General features: G+C 39.0%; 1 protein-coding gene across 3 annotated transcripts in view; it reads right to left on the reverse strand.

Annotated features, from left to right (window-relative positions):
- Positions 1-13,923, reverse strand: part of BTK (Bruton tyrosine kinase) — a 31,084-nt gene extending 17,161 nt beyond the window's left edge. For 2 of the 3 annotated variants that reach the window (XM_053917593.1, XM_024578729.3), the window contains exons 1-5: positions 13,771-13,923; positions 4,951-5,121; positions 4,317-4,415; positions 1,865-1,933; positions 241-322 (exon numbers count right to left, since the gene is read on the reverse strand). In XM_053917593.1, coding sequence (XP_053773568.1) covers positions 241-322; positions 1,865-1,933; positions 4,317-4,415; positions 4,951-5,091 — 391 coding nt within the window. In that variant the 5' untranslated portion in view covers positions 5,092-5,121; positions 13,771-13,923. Of the gene's footprint in view, positions 1-240; positions 323-1,864; positions 1,934-4,316; positions 4,416-4,950; positions 5,122-13,759 lie in introns of all 3 variants that reach the window. The other variant, XM_045186580.2, reaches the window with a different exon arrangement.
- Positions 13,924-20,146: the final 6,223 nt, after the last annotated feature.

The raw sequence follows: 20,146 nt of genomic DNA on the forward strand, positions 1-20,146 counted from the left end.
TCCCTTCCCCTCTCTTTAAAAAAGTAAATAAATAAAAAAAAGTAATGGGATATTTTTATAAATAAATAAATGGAAATACCTACAATTACAACATTGCCCTACAGAGAGAGTGGTGGAATTGGGTTACCCTAGTGTGTGGTACCTTCCTCTCCCTCTCCACCCACCCATCTCTCCTTTCATTCCTCCATCTTTCCTTCTTTCTTCCTTTGGAAACTTGTTTATTTTCCAAATAATTCTCACCATTTTTGAGCTGGTGAATCCAACGTTTCCTCAGTTCTTCTGTTGGGGAGAAGACATAGAGTGGCCCTTCATCATATACAACCTGAAGCAATGGACACACAGATTTTAGCAGTTCGGATTCAGAATAAAAGAAGAAAGACCTTGAAATAACTAATATTAAGCTACAACTTTGTATATTCACAGTGGAAAACAAAGAAAGGTGGGATCTTCAGTCAGCGGCTGGGCAGGGATCATGTAAACTATCTGTACAATCCCTAAGCAATTCATATCCAGGGATGTAGGATTCAGAAAGCCTTAACTTTTAGCCTATTGAATACTAGGTTCCCTTGACTTATGTTTCAATTTGTGTCCGAACTTAGTTCATAATGTTTCCCTCAGCCTGTGGTGGAAAGAGGATTTTTGTTTATCCATAAAAGGGTATTTTATGATCCTATTAAACTTTGAGTTTTTGTAGAGGAGGATTGAAGTAATGATTTATATAACTTAAGTCCTGGTTAGTATATATGGATTATTCACTTGGATAATATGCAACCAAATTTTAACTCATGACTAATTTTCCCCTCACTGACGAGTGGCCTCCCCTTGCCAATATTAGCCACTGTAAACCAAACATGGAACTACAAATGTACTTGAAAAAGAATAAAGTATATATTAAGCACTCTCATCAAATTAAAGAGTCAATATTTTTGAACACTTCACAAGTACAAGGCACTTTGCTAGGTATTGTAGAGGTGTATAAAACATATTACATGTTTGACAGATTTAATAGACCTCACTCTAAAGTCAAATGTAAATTAATTTTGACTTATCTCCTGCTTCACTTTTTCCACTAGCCCACCTAAATATCATCTTGTTAAAACACAATGGTAGTAAAACTATGTTTAAAACACCACTCCTTCATAGGTTTTGTAAACTTTGATATAGTTAAGGACATTAACAAGATCCTTTTACATTTTTCTTTTTGCTTGTTAGTCTTGCTGTGCTCACAAATCCATGACAGAAAGCCCCCTCCCCTGAGACTTTCCACTTCCTTTTCTGGCTTTCACTGTTGCAGAGGCTGCTACATTCAAGACAAGTAGCCTAGAGAGTTCTCAAGACTTAAGCAAGCCAAATTGAAGATTTAATCTCTTGTTCTCCTTTATGGCTTACAATGCATCTACAAAATATATGTTTATGAGGCCAGAATAGAATTTAGGTTTATATGTAAGTCTAATGAGCCTTCCCCATATCAAACTTCTTAATACACCTCCCCTCCCCTTTTCTGACTTTTCAACCCACATGACCACCATTAAACAGATAGGCAGAACCAGAAGGAAGTGAAATGCTCACTCGACAAAAAGAGCATCTTTCTCAATGCAGTTATCATATACCAGATATACTGTAACAGAATTAAGGCCATTATGCAGTCTGTTTGAAGTGCAAAGACTAAAAGAAACTATGTTAGATGTGGAAAATAAAAAAGCAAACATTCTTAGATCATTCCAGTCTCACTTCTCAATCCAATCTCCTTGCCCACTTCAACTTTTGTTTCGTGGAACTTAGTATCCTTCTCTTTGCCCCTCATCCTACCCCTAATGATTACATTACAGGTCCTGTTGAGAGCTGGTGGGAGAAAATACTTCACCTGGAAGGGGTAAGGAAACCTTTCAATGATTGAGATCTGCTCCATTTCACCAGACTCTTCACCCCTTCGCTGTAATGAAAAAAGAACCATGATTTTTCGTTCATTCATTGTTCTTTCCTGGATTTTCTTTGGTACCATGAGTTCTTTGAAGTAACTCCAGAAGGCTCTCTTTCACAGACAATGCAGATTCTTGTTGACTGCTTCCTATAACCCAGTAAAGGCATATATTCATAGGATCCAGAATACACTGATTTAAAAAACCTCAGACATTTTAAATCATGGAGGAAAGGGAGTTTATTCAATAAATGCTACTGGGACATTTAACCACTAATATTAGTGGTAGGGGGGAGTTAGGTAGCTATTTCATACCATACACTAAAGTAAATTATGAATGTATTCAAGAGCTTAACATAAAAACAACTGAATAACTGAGGAAAAAACAACTGACTATATATAATCTTGTGGGGCAAAGTCTTTCTAATGTAATGATAAAAGTTAGAATGATTAAGTAAAATGTGAACTAATTTGATGATATAGACTTTAAAACCCAGTATGGTAAAAATACCATAAACAAAATATACAGATAAATGAAAATCAGGAAAAATAATTTTAACATATGTTACAGTTAAATGATTAATATGCTTAAAATATCAAGATCTTTAAGAAAATACTAGGAATAAGGTATATATTTTAATAGAAAATGGGTGAAAAATTAACAGGAAATTCACAAATGGAAAATACAATTTAGCTGTAGATGTATAAACCCTATGAATTACAAAAAAATTGTAAAATAAGGCAGCAATGAACACCATTTTTCTTGGTTGCCAAATTAACAAACATTTAAAATATCTGCTATTGAAGTTGAATGGATAGGAAAGCATGACCCACACATATGCTGCCTACAAGAGACCCACCTCAGGACAGAAGCCAAGTACTGGAAGCAACCTAAGTGCCCATCAACAAATGAGTGGATCCAAAAACTATGGTACATTTACACAATGGAATTCTACACAGCAGAGAGAAGGAAGGAGCTTATACCCTTTGCAATGGCATGGATGGGACTGGAGAGCATTATGCTAAGTGAAATAAGCCAGGCGGTGAGGGACAAATACCATATGATCTCACCTTTAACTGGAACATAATCAACAAAAGAAAAAAGCAAACAAAATATAACCAGAGACAGTGAAATTAAGAACAATGTAACAATAGCCAGAGGGGAGTGGGGAGGGGATAGTGGGGAGACGGGTCTATAGGAGCTACTATAAAGGACACAAGGACAAAATCAAGGGGGAGGGTAGAGGTGGAGGAGGGAGGTGGGATTGGCTGGGGTGGGGTGGAGGGAAGGGGAGAAAATGCAGACAATTGTAACTGAATAAAAAAATAAATAAAATTAAAAATAAAAAAAATAAAATAAAATATCTGCTATTGAAGCAAATGTGGGGAAATAGATATTCTCATACATAGTTTGTAGGAGTGTATGAAATTCAAATTCCACTCCTAGAAAACAAAATAGAATAAAAAGATTTAAAAACTCAAAGTGCACAGATTCCATAAAGAGAAGACAAAATTTTACTTCTAGGAATTTATTATAAGGAAAAGATGTACGCAAGGATGTTCCTCCAACATGGTTTAAATATCAAGTAATTGGAAACAAACGTGGGGATTGGTTAAACAAATTCCAATACAGTATATCCATGACAAGTAATACTAGGCAGTTATAAAACTCATGATATTAAAGAGTATCTCTTGTCATGAGAAAAGTTTTCATATATTGTTAAATTTAAAATGTACGTTGCAAAGCAAGATATATAGTACAATTTATGTTTGAAATATATCACATATATTAGAGTGGATGTATGTGTTGCTAGTGGAGAAAAACATGCACCAATATGTAGTTGTTTTCACTGGTTGATGGGATTATGCATGATTTTATCTTCTTTTTGTGCCTTTTAAATATTTTTAAAGGTTCTATAATACATATTCATTACTCTTGTAATCCAGAGAAAAATAAATCATGTTTTAAAAAGTAATTCAGTAGGTGGTATGTCCAGGAGAGGCTGTGGGAAATGAGAGGAGAATAAATTAGCTATTTTAAAAATCTCACATGTTTCAGGGCCTCAGGATTCTAGCTTTCAGACTAACTCAAGCTTGTAAATCTGATCCTGGTAACTGAGGGAGTAAAACCAACCATCTCTGATCAGTTTGAAAACTTGGTTTGATGCCATCTTGTTACAAATTTTCCAGGATAAATGAGTTGTTCTATATCTGAAGGAAAGATGCTGAGACTCCATATAATCAGTACATGGCAGAGTGAATAATTTTATAAAGAAGTTTTTGTGTGTGTGTTCCACATTGCACAGCATCACCAGCATATTTAAAGAGAATTGAAGCGTTCCAAATTTCTTAACCACTCGTCTACCAACACCCTGCTTTGTCAATGGTCTCTCCTTACCGGAATCTGTCTTTCAGGGGGAGGATTTTTTTCAGGAACCACTGTTTCAACGCAGGTGATCTTCTCAACATCTATTGAACCCTTCTTACTGCCTCTTCTCTGAGAAAGAGAATGAGGAAGAAAATGGAGAAAGATTAAGAGTGATTAAGCAACCGGATGATTAGACTTTGTTATCTAATCATTCAACATAGTGAGGTGGCACCCACACTCTATTATCAGGACCTACCATTTTGAAAAAAACAAAACAAAACACAACTTTCAGATCTATTAATCTCACTCTTTTTTGACTACCAGATGGAGGGCAAATACTATGGAAGAGTGCATGACTGCGTGTTTTCATCATAAAAAATAAGAAAGCAATTTTCAAGTCTTGAATTTCATTTTCAACAATCATTTAACTATTGCTCACCAGTGGCCAGATCCCCTGGTAAGTTTTCCCCCACGGCTACCTAGTAACTTTGAATTTTTGCTCCCACATGGCTGTAGCTAATTCTAGGCTAGAAAACATTTTGCCAAGTTTGAAATATACTGAAGTCCCTTCCATCACTCTCCAACCAAAAAGCCTCTGCTTCCTTCCCAAGGAATATCTAAGGCCAAATCCTTGATACTCAGGTTTCACAGCAGAGAAACTTACTCCACGTTCAAAATCATACTCATAGTAGGAAAGTTTGTGCATGGTCAGGAGAAAGAGGCGCTTCTTGAAGTTTAAAGGTGATGTTTTCTTTTTCTGCTGGGATCGCTTCAGAAAGATGCTCTCCAGTATCACTGTAGCCATAGCTTCGTCTTTGTGGAGCTCACGTATGTCCTGTTGATAATGAAAGTTCTTGACATTAATCCTCACCCCTCCTGGTTCCCTTCAGCCTAGGCACATAGTTTCAAATGAAACAGAAATGTGCAAAGCTAACAAAGGACCTTCTTCCTACCTTGTGGTCCTCCTTCCACATTCCCTATCTCTGTCTGTTTTCAGGTATAATGGATGCTCATTGGATTGAGAGAATTGGTTCAACATTGTCAGCTCACATAAACTGAGTTTTTGTGTAAGGCAATGGAATGCTCTGGATGTCAAATGACATATACTTGTGTGCTTGGTAATGTTTAGAGACAAATTTATACTAACCACCCTTTTATGATAGGTGCAGAATCTGTCAACAGCAAAAGTCTCTTTGTAGCTGTTGACTCTGATATCCCCAACAGAGATAATATAGGTGCCAGAACTCTACTGAAGCAGACATTGGATTTTCAGTTCCTAGTTTCCTAGATGGTGAATGTAATTTTTCAAACATTGTCCTACTAGGGTCTGTAACTGAGAGGTTTAATAAGGATATGGAGGCTGCACCTGCAGTTATGGATGAATACTAACTGCCACCCAACCGATTTTGCCCATCACCCACTAGCTGAGCTACAAATAATAGAAGCTGTGATCTAAAATTAAAAAAATAACAATTTGGGGGGAGGGAGTTGTTTTTGTTTTTTGACTTTTCCCCACCTTTTTGCTTAGATTAGTTCTTAAACAGCATCATGAAAATGATGCAAAAATCTTAGTCTTAGGTATGTCATCTGTGGTCATTTATAAAAAGTAACTTGTTTAGCCTCCCCAAACTTACAATACCCCAGAAAGATTTAGTTTACGTAACTGAAATACAGAAAAGGAAAGGAAGTTATAAAAAGTCACCATTGTTTTCTTTTTTTATTCACACAAAACAACCAACACCTCATATCAAGATCTTACATTACTAATTTCAAACCTTCATTAGAAATACAAAATGAAAATATAAATACTGTCACAAATACAGAGCACTAAATAAATACTGAAAAAATCACCATTCCCCCACATGTTTTGTTTGTGGTGCACTTTTTTTCCTGGGGGGGGGTGGATTTAATTTTTAAACTAAACTCCTTACACGTTTGGTGGCACCAGGGAAGCAGAATAAATAAAGTCAGCAAGGTTTTTATTTTCTACTTATGAAGCACAGACTATTGCTCACACCGGGGAAGTTAAGGGAGTGGTTTTTATTGAAGCCTCAGGCTCTCTGTGCCCTTTTATTGCTCTTTTCTTTGGTGTAGAAGGGTCTATTTTCATACTGGGGAAACAAAAATAGGTTAATGGAACACCAGAGATGTTCAGAATGATCCACTATGTGGATGCCATTATCTTCTGGGGGGTGGATTAGTTCATGGTTTGTAAGTGATCTTTCAAGAAAAAAATTGGTCAAAGGAGCAAACCTTTCCCCACACTCTGCCACACAGCTCTCTTCCCTGACTCCCTGGTTTAAATGGTCTCTCACAGAAATTACAGACTTGTAAGAGTTTACAACCATTGAGAATCCTTCCTAACGTTCACATTCAACTCAAACTCCAAAGAGTTTTCTTTTGACGTTAAAAATATTCATTTACAGAGAAGTACTGGTAACCGACCGATAATACTCTATTCTCTGGAACTGCCAACTCATCAAGACCTCTATAATAACATCACATTTGTTCCCATGATGAATTCCAATTAAGTACCTCTTCACAAGCAAAGATTCAAATTACAGAAGACAAAATAAAATCCTAAAGAAACTGAGTAGCATAACCAGTAAATTGGCTCTGAAGTTTCCCAACAAAACATGTCCAGGTATGCTTTTATTTTTATTTATTTATTTATTTAGCTGAGTAAAGCACATCCAGCATTTTACCTTCAGGTTTGTTGAAAACTCTTGGTGGATACACTCCCTCCTGAGACATAACATCTGCTTCAGTCTTGATCTCTGCTCTTATTTCTAATAAGACAGATCATTCTAGAAGCTTCCTCTGCTCTTTTTCATTTTTAGAACAGATCCAATTTGTACAAAAGGGAGGCTTCCTCTCTTTCAAGTGTCTTCGCTGGGGTAGGATTTAGTGTTGTTGGCCTAAGTATGAGGAAGTAAGTAAGCCTCTTATTAACCATCGCCCCTGTAAGCAAGGGGTGAAATGGCCTCTACCCACACTGAGCTGAAGGATTACTAGGACTTCCATGGCCTGGTCACCCCTCCTTTGACAACTTTCCTCCTATTTCATTGTGATGCAGTCTGGAAACACAGCCTGAAATTGTAATGATTTGTCCTTACTCACCACTGGTCCATGCAGCAATAATGTGAAAGGAGAGGTATCCATCTCTAATTGTTCCTGAAGAATGGTATGTAATAGACTCTGTGTGTTAAAGAACACTTGCATCTTCTTTGGGTATGTATTGTAGCAGGTATAATTTTTTTCTAACAATTTTAGAAGCCTACAGTGTTGATTTGATCATGAAAGATGCACCATGAGGGCTAACCCTGCACCTCACTCAGGGGGTGGAAACGGAAGTGACATGAATGTCATACACACACACACTGTTGTTCATACAGAGAAAGAAAGAGGAGGAGGAAAAATAATAGAAAGACAGAGCTCTTCGTTTAGAATATAGAATTCCAGTGTTATAATGTTCTCTTTATTAAAGTGCAAATGCAAGGATTTTCATGCGGCCTCCTTTTTCATCCTCCCAGCTCCCCACGGAGCAGCAGAATTCAGAAAGAGGATGTCATCTTACAGACTGCACTATGCCAAGGAATATATATACACTATATATATTCATATACATATATATTCATATATATATACATATATTCCTTGGCATATATATCAGTGCAGAATCAGTAATATATCACTGCAGAATCAGAATATATATATATATCTGTATATATATGACATTCATGTCACTTCCATTATATATATAGAGAGAGGTATATAGATATATATACATATATGTGTATACACATATATATGTATATACACATATATACATTTATACAGATATACAGATATATATATATATATATATATGTATGTATATCATTGCAGAATCAGTAAACTAAACCACCCTTGGCTCACATTTTTACTCATACAAGATAAAACACTATTAGGCACAACACCAGAGCAAAATTCAGAAAATTTCATAGCCTGCCTATTATTAGGAAGAGTCCAGGAGATGCTAGTTAGAAATAACCAGTTAATCATAGTTCAAATGACTACTTAGCCAGAATATCCAAGAAGCAGTACTTTTCTTTATTTCTCCTTTAAAGCATCACTCAATTGTTCAACAAGATTCTGGTTATTCCATTTTCTCCCCAGGGAAATGGAAGGAAACTCCTTTTTCTCTCAGTGTAGTCTACCTGTCAGGCATTTTACACATATTATTTTATTTATTCCTTACAACAAACAGACAAGGGAAATTAGGTTCATGGAGATTATATGATTGTCCAGCATCATCCATCTGTACTCCACAACCCTTGCTGTTTCTGTGGTACCTCATTGCCTCCCAGAGGGATTTTTCCCCACTTCATTCAGGTGTGATGCCATCTACCTCACATCCTGTCATTTCCTGTGGCTATCATCAAACAGCAGTTTGGACCTACCCTTCTTCATCTTCTAGGAACTTAACAATGGTAATTAAGTTTCTTTGTTGCTATGGTTATGATATTTTAAAGAAAAGTTCTCTTCTGGTTCAAGGGCCAGGAAATTCTCAATCAAAATCTCAATCAGAACCTGAGAGATGCTTCTTGCGACTGAGAACAAATTTTTTTTGTAGGCCAAATTTAGTCCATTGATTATACTCTATATATGGTTGATAGATGATTCTATGAAATTGCACAGTAAAACTTTAGGAAGGTAGGAATTAGGAGGGAACAAAGAGTAACACAAAGTGTATGGTCCAACAAATAAGCCAGACTTGGGTTTGCCACTTTATCAGAATAAAAGAATGTATTTTGAGAAAAGAAAACTATACCACATGTACAAGAATGTTCATGGCACCATTGTTTATAATTGAAAACAAACAATTTCCATATCCATTAATAGGAAAGTGGATAAACAAAGCGTGATTCAGTCATCATATATGTTTCAAAATGCAAAATACACATACTTTTGACTTGGCAAATGATGCTTATATAGAGATACTAATATCATGGGAAAATAATCAAGAGTAATGTTAAACAAGGAGTTGCAATATTTTGGGGAAAAGGTATGTTGGATGACTGAATGGATATAATGTCAAGAAAAATAAGCAAACTACAAATAGTATGTGCAATATAATCTCAAATATAAGAGTAATGCATGGAAAAAAATGGAAGGTAATATGTCCAAATAATAGTTTCTGGATAATGAGCTTATAATTGATGTTTTGTTTTTAATATTCCTGTAATTGAATCGTTTTCTATAATGAATATATGCTATTTTGATATCAAAGAAAAAATAAATTAAAATGTTTAAACCAGGGAAAACAAACACTGAAAAAAAAAAAACAAAGGAGCACACAAGTTCAGAGTGAAAGATGGGCACACCAGCAGTCACCCTCAATCTGATGCTGAATGTAAATTTGTGAATTGGCTCTCCTTTCATCATCACTTGGCCAGCATCTACTCTTTAGTGCAGGGCAGAAGAGATTATGAATCCCAGAGATCCAGAAGTTTCCAAAACCACAGAAGAAAATGTGAAATGTTAACATAAAATACTGAAGAACCAGAGCACCAGGACCTCTTGGAATGACTACAGCAGATGAGAATTTCTCTCATTAACACACAGCCAGAAAACTAATTCTGGTTGGAAGTCCTCACCATAAATTTGGTTATCTGTAGTGCTGACCCTGAAGCTTATCATTAAATAATTAGGTTTCATTAGGGCCTGAATAGAGCTTTTGGGGATCTTAACAAATGTAATTAAATTTCTTTGTTGCTTTGTTTCTTTGCTATGGTTATGATATTTTATTTTATTTTATTTTTTTAAGATTTGTTTATTTATTTTTAGAGGGGGAAGGAAAAGAGAAAGAGGGAGAGAAACATCAATGTGTGGTTGCCTCTTGCACACCCCCCACTGGGGACCTGGCCCAAAACCCAGGCATGTGCCCTGACTAGGAATCCAACCAGCGACCCTTTCATTCACAGGCCAGCACTCAATCCACTGAGCCACACCAGCCAGGGCGTGATTATGATATTTTAAAGAACACTTCTCTTCTGGTTCTAAGGCCAGGAAATTCTCAATCAAAACCTCAGTCAGAACCTGAGAGATGCTTCTTATGACTGAGATGAGATTTTTTGTAGGCTACTAACATAAATAAATCTTAAGACATTAAGAAAGCAAGTTGTTGAAGAATATGTACAATCTACATAAAACTGTAGAACATGCAAACTAATACTAAATATCTTTTATGGATACTTACATATATAGTAATAATATAAAAACACACCTAGGAATGACAAACACTGAAGTCAAGATACTGCTAACTTCTAAGGATGAAGGGGACCTAATTATTTGATTGTGAAGGAGGACACAAGAAGGTTTTTACTCTGTGGACAGTACAGTATTTCTAAAAAACACCAGAATTATGGCACAATGTTAGGCCTAAGTGGTGAGTATTTGAGTGTAATGTTATTTTCTGTACTTTTGTCTATTTGCAATATTTCATAATATAAAAATAGTTCATTCAAAGTTTTACATCCACTGTGAGCAATAACAACCTAAGGGACAAAAAAGTGGGCATTCCACCTAACCCCTGAGAGTTTATTCCATCAATAATGAAAAATCCTAAAAAGGAAACAGCAAGTAAGTACAGGAGTCCACCAGCTAAGATCTCCTTGTCGAAGATTTAAAGAAAAATGTGAGGAAACCTGGCAGGATTGACAAGAATCCTCATGTGGGAAAAAGTACAGTTAACCAGTAATAAGGACAAATCATCTTTTCTAGCATGGAGGAGTATACCAGAGGAAAGTGTTCCACAGTCCTCTGTACTTACCACCATTTCCTCTTTTGCCAAATGTTCCACTTTTTTTCTGTGCATTATTCTTATATTTGAGATTATATTGCACATATTATTGGTAGTTTGCTTATTTTTCTTAACATTACCTATCTATCCATCCATTCATTCATCCATCCAACATACTTTTTCCCCAAAATATCTCAAATTTTTGTTTAATATTACTCCTGATTGTTTTCCCATGATATTTGGATCTCTATATAAGCATCATTTACCAAGTCAAACTATGTATATTTTGCAGTTTGAAACATATTGATAAAATAGTTTGCAGAAACAGTATGCCAATTTCCATTCTTTTTAGTAGGTTTTGAGAGCCTGATTTCCCTCTACTTTTGCCTCTTTTGTGCTTCATTTCTAATCATTTTTTACTGTTTTTACTGCAGACTAATCTGTTTTCTCACTGAACCAATGACCTTGAACATTATATTCCAACCTTCAACTTGTTTAAAATTTAACTTCTTTTGACAGTGAGATGAGCTAATCCTTGAGGTTCAGATGACCAACATTAACCATAGGGCATCTGATGATGGGTCTCAGAGGGTGAGATTGGAAGCCTGACATTAAGGCTCATGTTTCCAGTGCTCTCTGAATACCTTCAGTCAGTGCACATGAACCTCTATAGAAACTGAAAGTCACACGTGGCCCATTTGTTTCAGGGTTCTCAGAGGGGTTCTCTATCTCCCTCCCCTGATGGCTTCGTTTGCATAAACCAAGCAGTTTTGGAGTGAATTAGGTCAAGGCCTGTCTCTAGCTTCTTGTTGGGCACTGCCTCACTGAAAATTTTAGCTCTCCCGTATTCCCTGGAGGGTGAAAAGCAGCAGATATCTATGGACTTTGTAGAGAACACCGAAACTGGTTCAAAAGCCATATCTTCTCCTTATACCTAAGTCACTTCCTGGTATAGATCTAGCCCACTGAAAGGAAACTCTCTGTAGGAAATTTGCTCTAATGGAAATAGTAAATCATATTGATGATAATTTAAGATGGCGCTGAGACCCTAGAAGTGAATGGAAAGTTGTACTAGTTCTCACCAAAAGGAGTTTACAAAGGATTCTAAACAAACACATCATTACTCATAAGCAACAGGAATTTGGATTTCAACACAAGCTGATAGTTTAAATCATCTGAATATAAAAGGGTTCAGAATAGAGCAGGTAGGGCTAGCCCTGAGGGATACTGTTTTTGTAGAATACTTTAGGTTCCATGAATATTTGCATATTGTGGCTTATATGGAGGGTGACATTGTTTTATCAAATAACGGAGACTCCAAAACGGCTGTAGCACCCTTGGTTCAGAGGTTTGTCATGCAAAATGAGGGAAGGAGCAGACCTAGCACACAACTAACAGCATAGAAGATAGCCCCTGAGATAGTAGACCCCTGCCTCTGGAAATGCACAGCATGTAATAGAGATTCGGAGCTTGGAGAGCATAGAAACTGGGTAGCGTAGAAACTGGATCAGGATTCCCTTTGGAGGTCCAGCAAGACATCCAATGATGTCTTGGTCAGGGCCAGCTATCTCTTTTGTCCTAAATGCCACACCATTTGCTCTGGGCAGGCTGTCTGGGGACACTGGCAGATTTCAGGCACAATGAAAATAATAACCAATACTTAGCAATTACTGCTAGCACTTACTGTTGCCAGGCCCTGTCTTTAACTTCTTTACATATTTTAACACACTTATTGATCCCAACAATCCTATGAGGAAGATATTAGGAAAGTAAATGAAAAGAGCAGGGCAAGGAAGGGGCAAGAAAAGCAATTCAACAATTATTAAATGCTAACTCTGTTCCAGGAGATATGGTAATGAACAAAATAAAGGAGAGAATGAAGAAGAGGGGATACAGCTAGAGAAAGAAGGAGCAGAGGAGGGGGATGGAGAGGAGAAGGGGAGAGGAAAGGAGAAGAGAAATGATGAAGACAAGAGAAAAGAAAGCCGTGCACATGGCAGACAATGTTAACAGGAAAAACCTCAGGGTTTGGCCACACAGTCTGGGCTGAGACTGGGGCTAAGGCTAATGCTGAAGCTGCCTTCTTCTGGCCCAGTCCCTTACCCACTAATACTATGAGGTTAGTGCACACAGTCCTTCCAAAAGCCAGCTCTGATCCTGGTAACATTGACCCAGTGCAGCCTTAAGGCAAGTAGCCTAAACCCTGGTTTAGCTGGTGCCTTTCTCCAGCTATAAAGGTCAACAGTCTATTGTGGCATGTGAGCTTTTACTGCTTTCTCAGACAATCCGCATCTTAAATTTTTTTCTTCTACGGACCTCAATGACAGAAGTACGCATTTTGGGTCTCCAAGCAATATTTGACCAAAGGGCTTATTTTTATCCTACTGCCACCTACAATATTACATTTCAGACAAGTTTTGCACAGGTGCCCCTTTATAACATTTGCTACCTGTTCAGATAGTCACCTCACGTCACTTTTTTCTCTTCCTGCCCCCCCCCAGACCCAGAAAGGACTGTTACAACTTGTTCTGATCATCAGAAGGCGTCGTCAGAGCCTTGTGCTGATGACACTCCCACCCTCAGTCAGCCTGCTCTGCCAGCCGACTATATAGCAGCAGCCATGCTTTCTCTTTGGCCTTCAGGGGTCCCACAAAAGGTACTTGCTGTTACCACCCAGCCCCTGCCATACCTCAAACCCACCTCAGTCCTGACTTAATGCAGGTAGCTTCCCAGATGCATTGAGATGCCAGGACTTTGAAGGTGGGACTCGATCTCAGAAGACACTGGTCCTGGAGACATATTCTTACAGTCCAGAGAGGAAGGACAGTCTGAGCAAACCCCACCCTTTCACAGCCACTCAGTTCCCTTTTTTTGTTTCCTGACTTAAACCAATGCCTTTTTTTTCTTCTTCTCAGCAACATGGTATCTGGTTCCCTGCTGCTGTCCCTATTCTACCCCCCTACCTCAGCTGTCTCCGCCCTTCATTTGCTTGGGACCTCTGACACTTCTATCTCCAGTCCCCTCTGAAAGAACCTTTCTCAACATTACTAGGGTTAGTGAGACTGTAGATGGGGCTGGGTTGAGCAGTTTCTCAGGCCCACATCTTCAAGGTAAAGGGACAACATACCTAAAGAACTGTGGGGATGATCAGCAGAGGGAATGGAGACTTACAGGAAAGAGGAAAAATGCAGATCCACGAAGACAAAACAAAGGGACTAAAGGGGAAGAGTGCCTTTAGTCTTATGTCATCCAAGGCAGAGGAGAGCTGGGTCACACTGTAAACTTGATAGTGAAGGATGGGGAGTACTCATGAAGGGACCCCAAAGTACAGAGCTTGACAGAAGGAGAGACAAGACTTCCCCTGCTGAGTCATTTTCTAAGAAAGCACTTTTTCTACAGATAAAAATGTCTAAATGTAAGCCCACACGAAGACTTGTGACCTTCCCCATTTTCTGTGTATGTTAATTTTCCCCTTTAAAGAGTTAGTCTCAGGGATTAACTCCTAATTTACACCTTTCTCATTAATCCTATAAAGTGAGAAACTGATTTAGGTGTGTTACTTAAAGCCTGAATGTATCTTCAGCCACCTCCTATTCTATGTTCCAGCAGAAGTTTTCTCCCAGGGGATTCTCCTAGGCAATTCAGCCAGTACTGGCTGCAGACTGGGATCGTGGTAGAGCCCCTGATAACTGACCTGCTTGCCCTTCTTGACATATCAGGGACTGCCATGTTTACATGACCCAGGTGCTATATAGTAATGTAAAAACACATCATAGATCCCACTAGAAGTTTGTCAGAATTTTTAAGACAACAGGACTTCTTTTTGAAAAGCATTTGTAGGGTAGTGCAGTGGTTTATCCTCACATCTGGATAACATAGATGGGCAACAAGTGTTGTATGAGCTTCCTATTTAAAAATTTTTTTGAAGATTTTATTTATTTTTAGAGAGAGGGGAAGGGAGGGAGAAAGAGAGGGAGAGAATCATCAGTCTGTGGTTGCCTCTTGAGCGTCCCCAACCGGGGACCTGGCCTGCAACCCAGTTACGTGCCCTGATTGGGAATCAAACCGGTGACCCTTTGCTTCATATTGTGGCACTCAATCCACTGAGCCACACAAACCAGGGGTGATCTTCCTATTTAATTGACAATTTATATCCTTTCAACTAGTCACCCCTGAACAGCTGCTGCAGTCGCCTGCCTGAGAGTTGCTCAGAGAAATTTGCCTTTCCTCCCTCTTTCTTCAGTCACATTCTGCTTCTTGTCACATGCCCTGTCCTTTTTCAAGGTGCATCTTGGGGTGAAGACTGGAGATTGATAAGCATACAATGGGGGGTTGGACAAGGGAGAGCAGGGCAAGGGAAAGGGGAAAGTAAACCTAGGTGCTTCTTTGCCTTCTGTCCATTAGCACTCCTCTAACACACTTGGCTAGAAGATTCACAATGTAAGATAAGTTCTGTGCTTGGTGCTATCATATTCAACATTTTTATTAATGAACTTTGAGGAATCTATAAAAAGAAGCCTAGCTAATCAGTGAATGGTATAAGGCTTTTGTGAGCTAGATGGGATGACAGAACAGAGCAGTTTCCCAAAAGATCTTAATCACCTGATGTAATAAGCCAAATTCAACAAAGTGTATTTTACCAGGGCTAAGGGTTACATCCCATAATTGGGCACTGACATTGAATTTCAGATGACCCAAGTGAAATTTGGGCAGCACTAAAACTTGTGAAAATGTTTCAGAGGTTTTTGCTGATAGTAATAGAGAGAAATGTCATGTCAGTAACATGGCTGCCAGAAGTTACAAGGTGATATTAGGTGATACAAGGTGATGTGTTACTTCCTTGCAGAAGTAACATATCTAGATAGAGGAACATGAACAAGCCACTTGCTCTGCATGGCCAGGCCATATCTAGAGTCCTGTGTTCAGTTTTAAGGGCCTCACCTTAGGGAAAATTAATGAGCAGGAGTATGTCCAAAACAGACACCAGGATTGGTGAAGAGAATAGAAACCAAAAGCCATGTCACACGAGATATAATAGAAAGAACTAACAGAAGCCATGTTCACTGTCTTCATATTTCCATGTTATTAATATCTAAAACCTCTAGAAACTCCTCAAAGTCCAGTGAGACTGCCTAAGAGCCTGAAGAAAAGAAAATGTTGTGACACTACAGGCTGGCTGTTTGGCAAGGAAACTTTTAAGAAATGCAGCAAGTAGTGGTAACATTTTTATTTTCTTACTCCCAGAGACCATCCAACAAAATGGGGATGGGATTATCAGAGAGTCAGCTCAGGACCCATGGGTATTCCTCAAAGGTTATGCAAACAGAAGACCCTAGGCTCTCATATTTCCTCAGCCCCTAATCCACTGGCACCACCTCCTGCATCCCTGCCCAACTCTCTCTCTTCATCCTCTTGTGCCCTACAGATTCCCCTGCTTCCCCTGTGTGATGTTCTGGTTAAGTGCAAGGCTATGGTATTAAACTACCTGGGAAAAATTCCAGCTCTACAAAATAATCATCTGTGTGACTTTGGTTAGGCAAATTTAATGTTTCTCATGCTTCAGTTTCCTCACCTGTTAAATACTATAATAATAGAATAAACTGTGTGGGTTGGTAGGATTAAAAGAAGTAGTATATAAGGTGGTTAGGGAAATGTGTGGCATATAATAAATGCTCAATAATTGTTAGCTGTTACAATCTCCAGGCCACAATAGTCATATTGTATAATGAATGGTAAGAGAACCCAGGCTCTGGAATCAGATCACCTGTGTTTGTAACCTGGCTCCACTAAATATGTTAACAATTGGCAATTTTAAAAAACAGCCTATGGTCTCAATGTCCTCATCTGTAAGATGAGAATTATAGTAATGCTTACCTCCTTAAAATTACTGTGAGAATATTATGACAATCCATTTTAAATACCCTGAAGTCTTTCTCTACTAGAGTAACTCTTTCGAAACTTATCACATGCCTTCTGCCAGGTGTCATCGAAAGAATGTCCAAACCTATAGGAAAGTTTCATAAGAGTTTATCTGAGTCACAATTTTGAGGACATGCTTAGAAGCAAGATGTCAATGGATTTAGAAAACTCTCTGAAGAATGGTAGTTTTGCATTTCCTTTTATGCATTTACAATCAAAGTAGAAAACTTTAAGGACGGTCCATGAAATCCATTGGTGGTAAATTAAGGAGGCAGGAGAAAGCAAAAAGGGGAAATCCCTAGGACTGCACACAAAGAAAAATGGAGAAACACATACGTCTTTTACATTGCTGGGTAGAGGATAGTTAACATTTACAGTACATAGAGATGGTATGAGGGGTCTTCTGTGGTCTTGTGCTCTAGTGGTCTTGGACTCTGGTACTTGTGGTGGTGCCTTCAAGGAGCCTAGAAAAGAAAATTACTCTGACATTTCAGAGCTATGTTATTCTAGATGTATAAGAACAATGGGCAGCACTTGCTTAAGATAAAGATTGACTTGAAGAAGCTATAGGCCTGGGACACCACTACTCGCTATGACGTGCCCAGTTAGGAACTTTTTTTTCCAACAGCAAAACACCACATTGGCCCTTTGTTTAAAAGATTTTATTCATTTATTTTTAGAGAGAGAGGAAAGGAGGGAGAAAGAGAGGGAGAAAAACATTGATGCGTGGTTGCCTCTTGCACACCCCCAACTGAGGACCTGGCCAGGCATGTGACCCGACTGGGAATCGAACCGGCAACCCCATGTTTGCAGGCTGGCACTGAATCCACTGAACCACACTAGCCAGGGCCACATTGAGCCTTTTAATAAAAGGTACCAATATGCAAATGATCTAATAAATACATATATAACAAAAGTGGAAAAAGTAAAAGTAACTATGGTGAGATGATATTCTTCCCCAAAACTCCATCTTATAAAACACTCTAGGAATCTGAATCAAAGGAACACTGCCATTTTGTTCATTCCTCCACCCACCCACTGACACTTCCTTTGGCCCACCTTCATACCCAGCTCACTCCAGTATTCCCTCTAGGGAAGGCTCCATGTTAGTCCTAGGACTTGCCAGTGCCTCAGTAAACAGACTGAAATGTTTAAAAGTGCAGCCCCTTGTTTTTCTGGATGAAGAATGATGTTGGTACTGACAGGCTAAAGAGATCTGTGCCAGAGGCAGTCATTGTAGTGTCCCAGAACAGCGACCACAGACTGCAAAACACCAACAGGTCTGCAAAGATACCTTGGAAAGCTTAATAGTGCCAGGTAAAGGATAGATACAACTCACAAGACCTTACAGAAGAAAGTGTCACTAAAAACAAACAGTAAAGAGTTTTATTCCATGACCTGACCAGTGTGGCTCCATTGGTTGGGCGACATTCCACAAAGCGAAGGGTTGCTGGGTCAATTCCGAGCAGTACACATGTCTGGGTTGTGGGTTTGGTCCCTGGTTGGGGTGTGTGTGAGAGGCAACCAATTGATGTTTCTCTCTTTCTCTTTCTCCCTCCCTTCCTCTCTCTCTAAAAATAAATTGAAAGTCTCTTGAAAAAGAGTTATTTTCCTGAAACTTGGTTTTGCTAGAAAGGTAAGAAAAGTAACTTTTCACAGTCCACAAAAGCTTCCATCTCTTGGCTTTGCCTGCCTTGAGTTCCCTACTCTCTTTTTCCTGGGAATTCTAATGGTTAAGTGAGCACAGCCTGAGGCAGATGTTAGACACCAGAATATGTCTTCACCCTGTTCCTCCCGGGGGATGACTTTAGTATCTGAGATTACTCACTCACTTTTAGACAATTTGACTTGCAGCAACTTGAAGTTGTAGTTGCAGCCTTAAATGTGAACATCTGCCCAATTCTTCTGTCCCTCTGTCAGATAAGGGGCAGAGAAGCTAAAAATGGGTAGCAATGTTTCCTGGTACCACTTAAAGGAATGCATTGAAAGGAGACCCTGGAAGCCATTTAGGAAGTTTAGCGAAGACCCAAAATAGACTGCAGACATTCTCAGGAAATGTCATTCGAATTCAGCCAGATATAGCCAGTGGCATAGCATTTACCCAATCCTAAAATTAGTAACTGTTATTCATATAAATCTTACTACAGTATGATTACGGTTAACTCTACCTGAGACTAAAATAAAACCATGAATAGTGCTGCATGTACCAGTTTTTTAAAAGAAGGGCGACAGTCTAACACAGCCAGACCATTGAGATTTGAAGGAAAACCACTGGTGGTGGGCCACTGGGGAAGAAGACAGTCTGCAGAGAATCCAGGTAATAATACTGCTTTCAACATTTCCCCCCACTTTAATTACTCCAGTTAAGAATTTTAATGATCGGACCTTCCTGCGGTTACTTCTTGTCATCGAGTTTGTTAGCTCTGCCATGCAGGCCTTCCCCCGAGCTTGTCGGGTTTAGTATGTGGCCCCTTTTTTGTTCATACAGGTGTACAGGGAGGAGAAGAGTTGCTGGATACTTTCTATCCCTTGACCTGATTATTGCTAATGCAGGAGCTCAACGATTTCATCCTCACTTTTCAGAGCCTCGGACAGCCAACTTGCTCCCTCAACAAAAATGGGCTGCTTTAATGCTGATCATTGTTCCTGTTTTACAAGGTACTTAGTCGGTAATTAAACATTTACTAGCATGATTATTTGATTATTGTGCCCAACACATTTGTTGAATGGACGAACTGGCCATGTGACAGGTGAACTAGAGCATTGGCTCCCTCCAAGCCTTCAGTGAACCAGAAGTTGGCTGCAAAAGATGGTCCCAGTGTCCTTGAGGTGGAACAGGAATGGAACGTGAGGTGAAGGGCCCCTCCACTTGGCTCTAGTCCTGGCTTCCATCGCGAATAGGGAGATGGAAGCCAGAGTGGCTGCAAAAGCACTGCTTCCGACACTTAATGCTGCACCAAATCAGCGTCTGCGGAAAGTGATTGAGGAAAAGTCTTGCTAGCGGGTGGGAGAAGTCTTAGGCAGAGCCCTTCCTTAAGCCCCCGTCCGCGGCACCAACTAAGTCCTCTCAGCCGCTAGAGGGTGCTGTGCACAGTCTTAGACTCTATGGTCTCTCCCACGAACTCCCATGAGGAAGCGCGACTAGGAACCGCCTATG

The sequence above is a fragment of the Desmodus rotundus genome, chromosome X (genome assembly GCF_022682495.2).
Source record: "Desmodus rotundus isolate HL8 chromosome X, HLdesRot8A.1, whole genome shotgun sequence".
Lineage (NCBI taxonomy): Eukaryota > Metazoa > Chordata > Mammalia > Chiroptera > Phyllostomidae > Desmodus > Desmodus rotundus.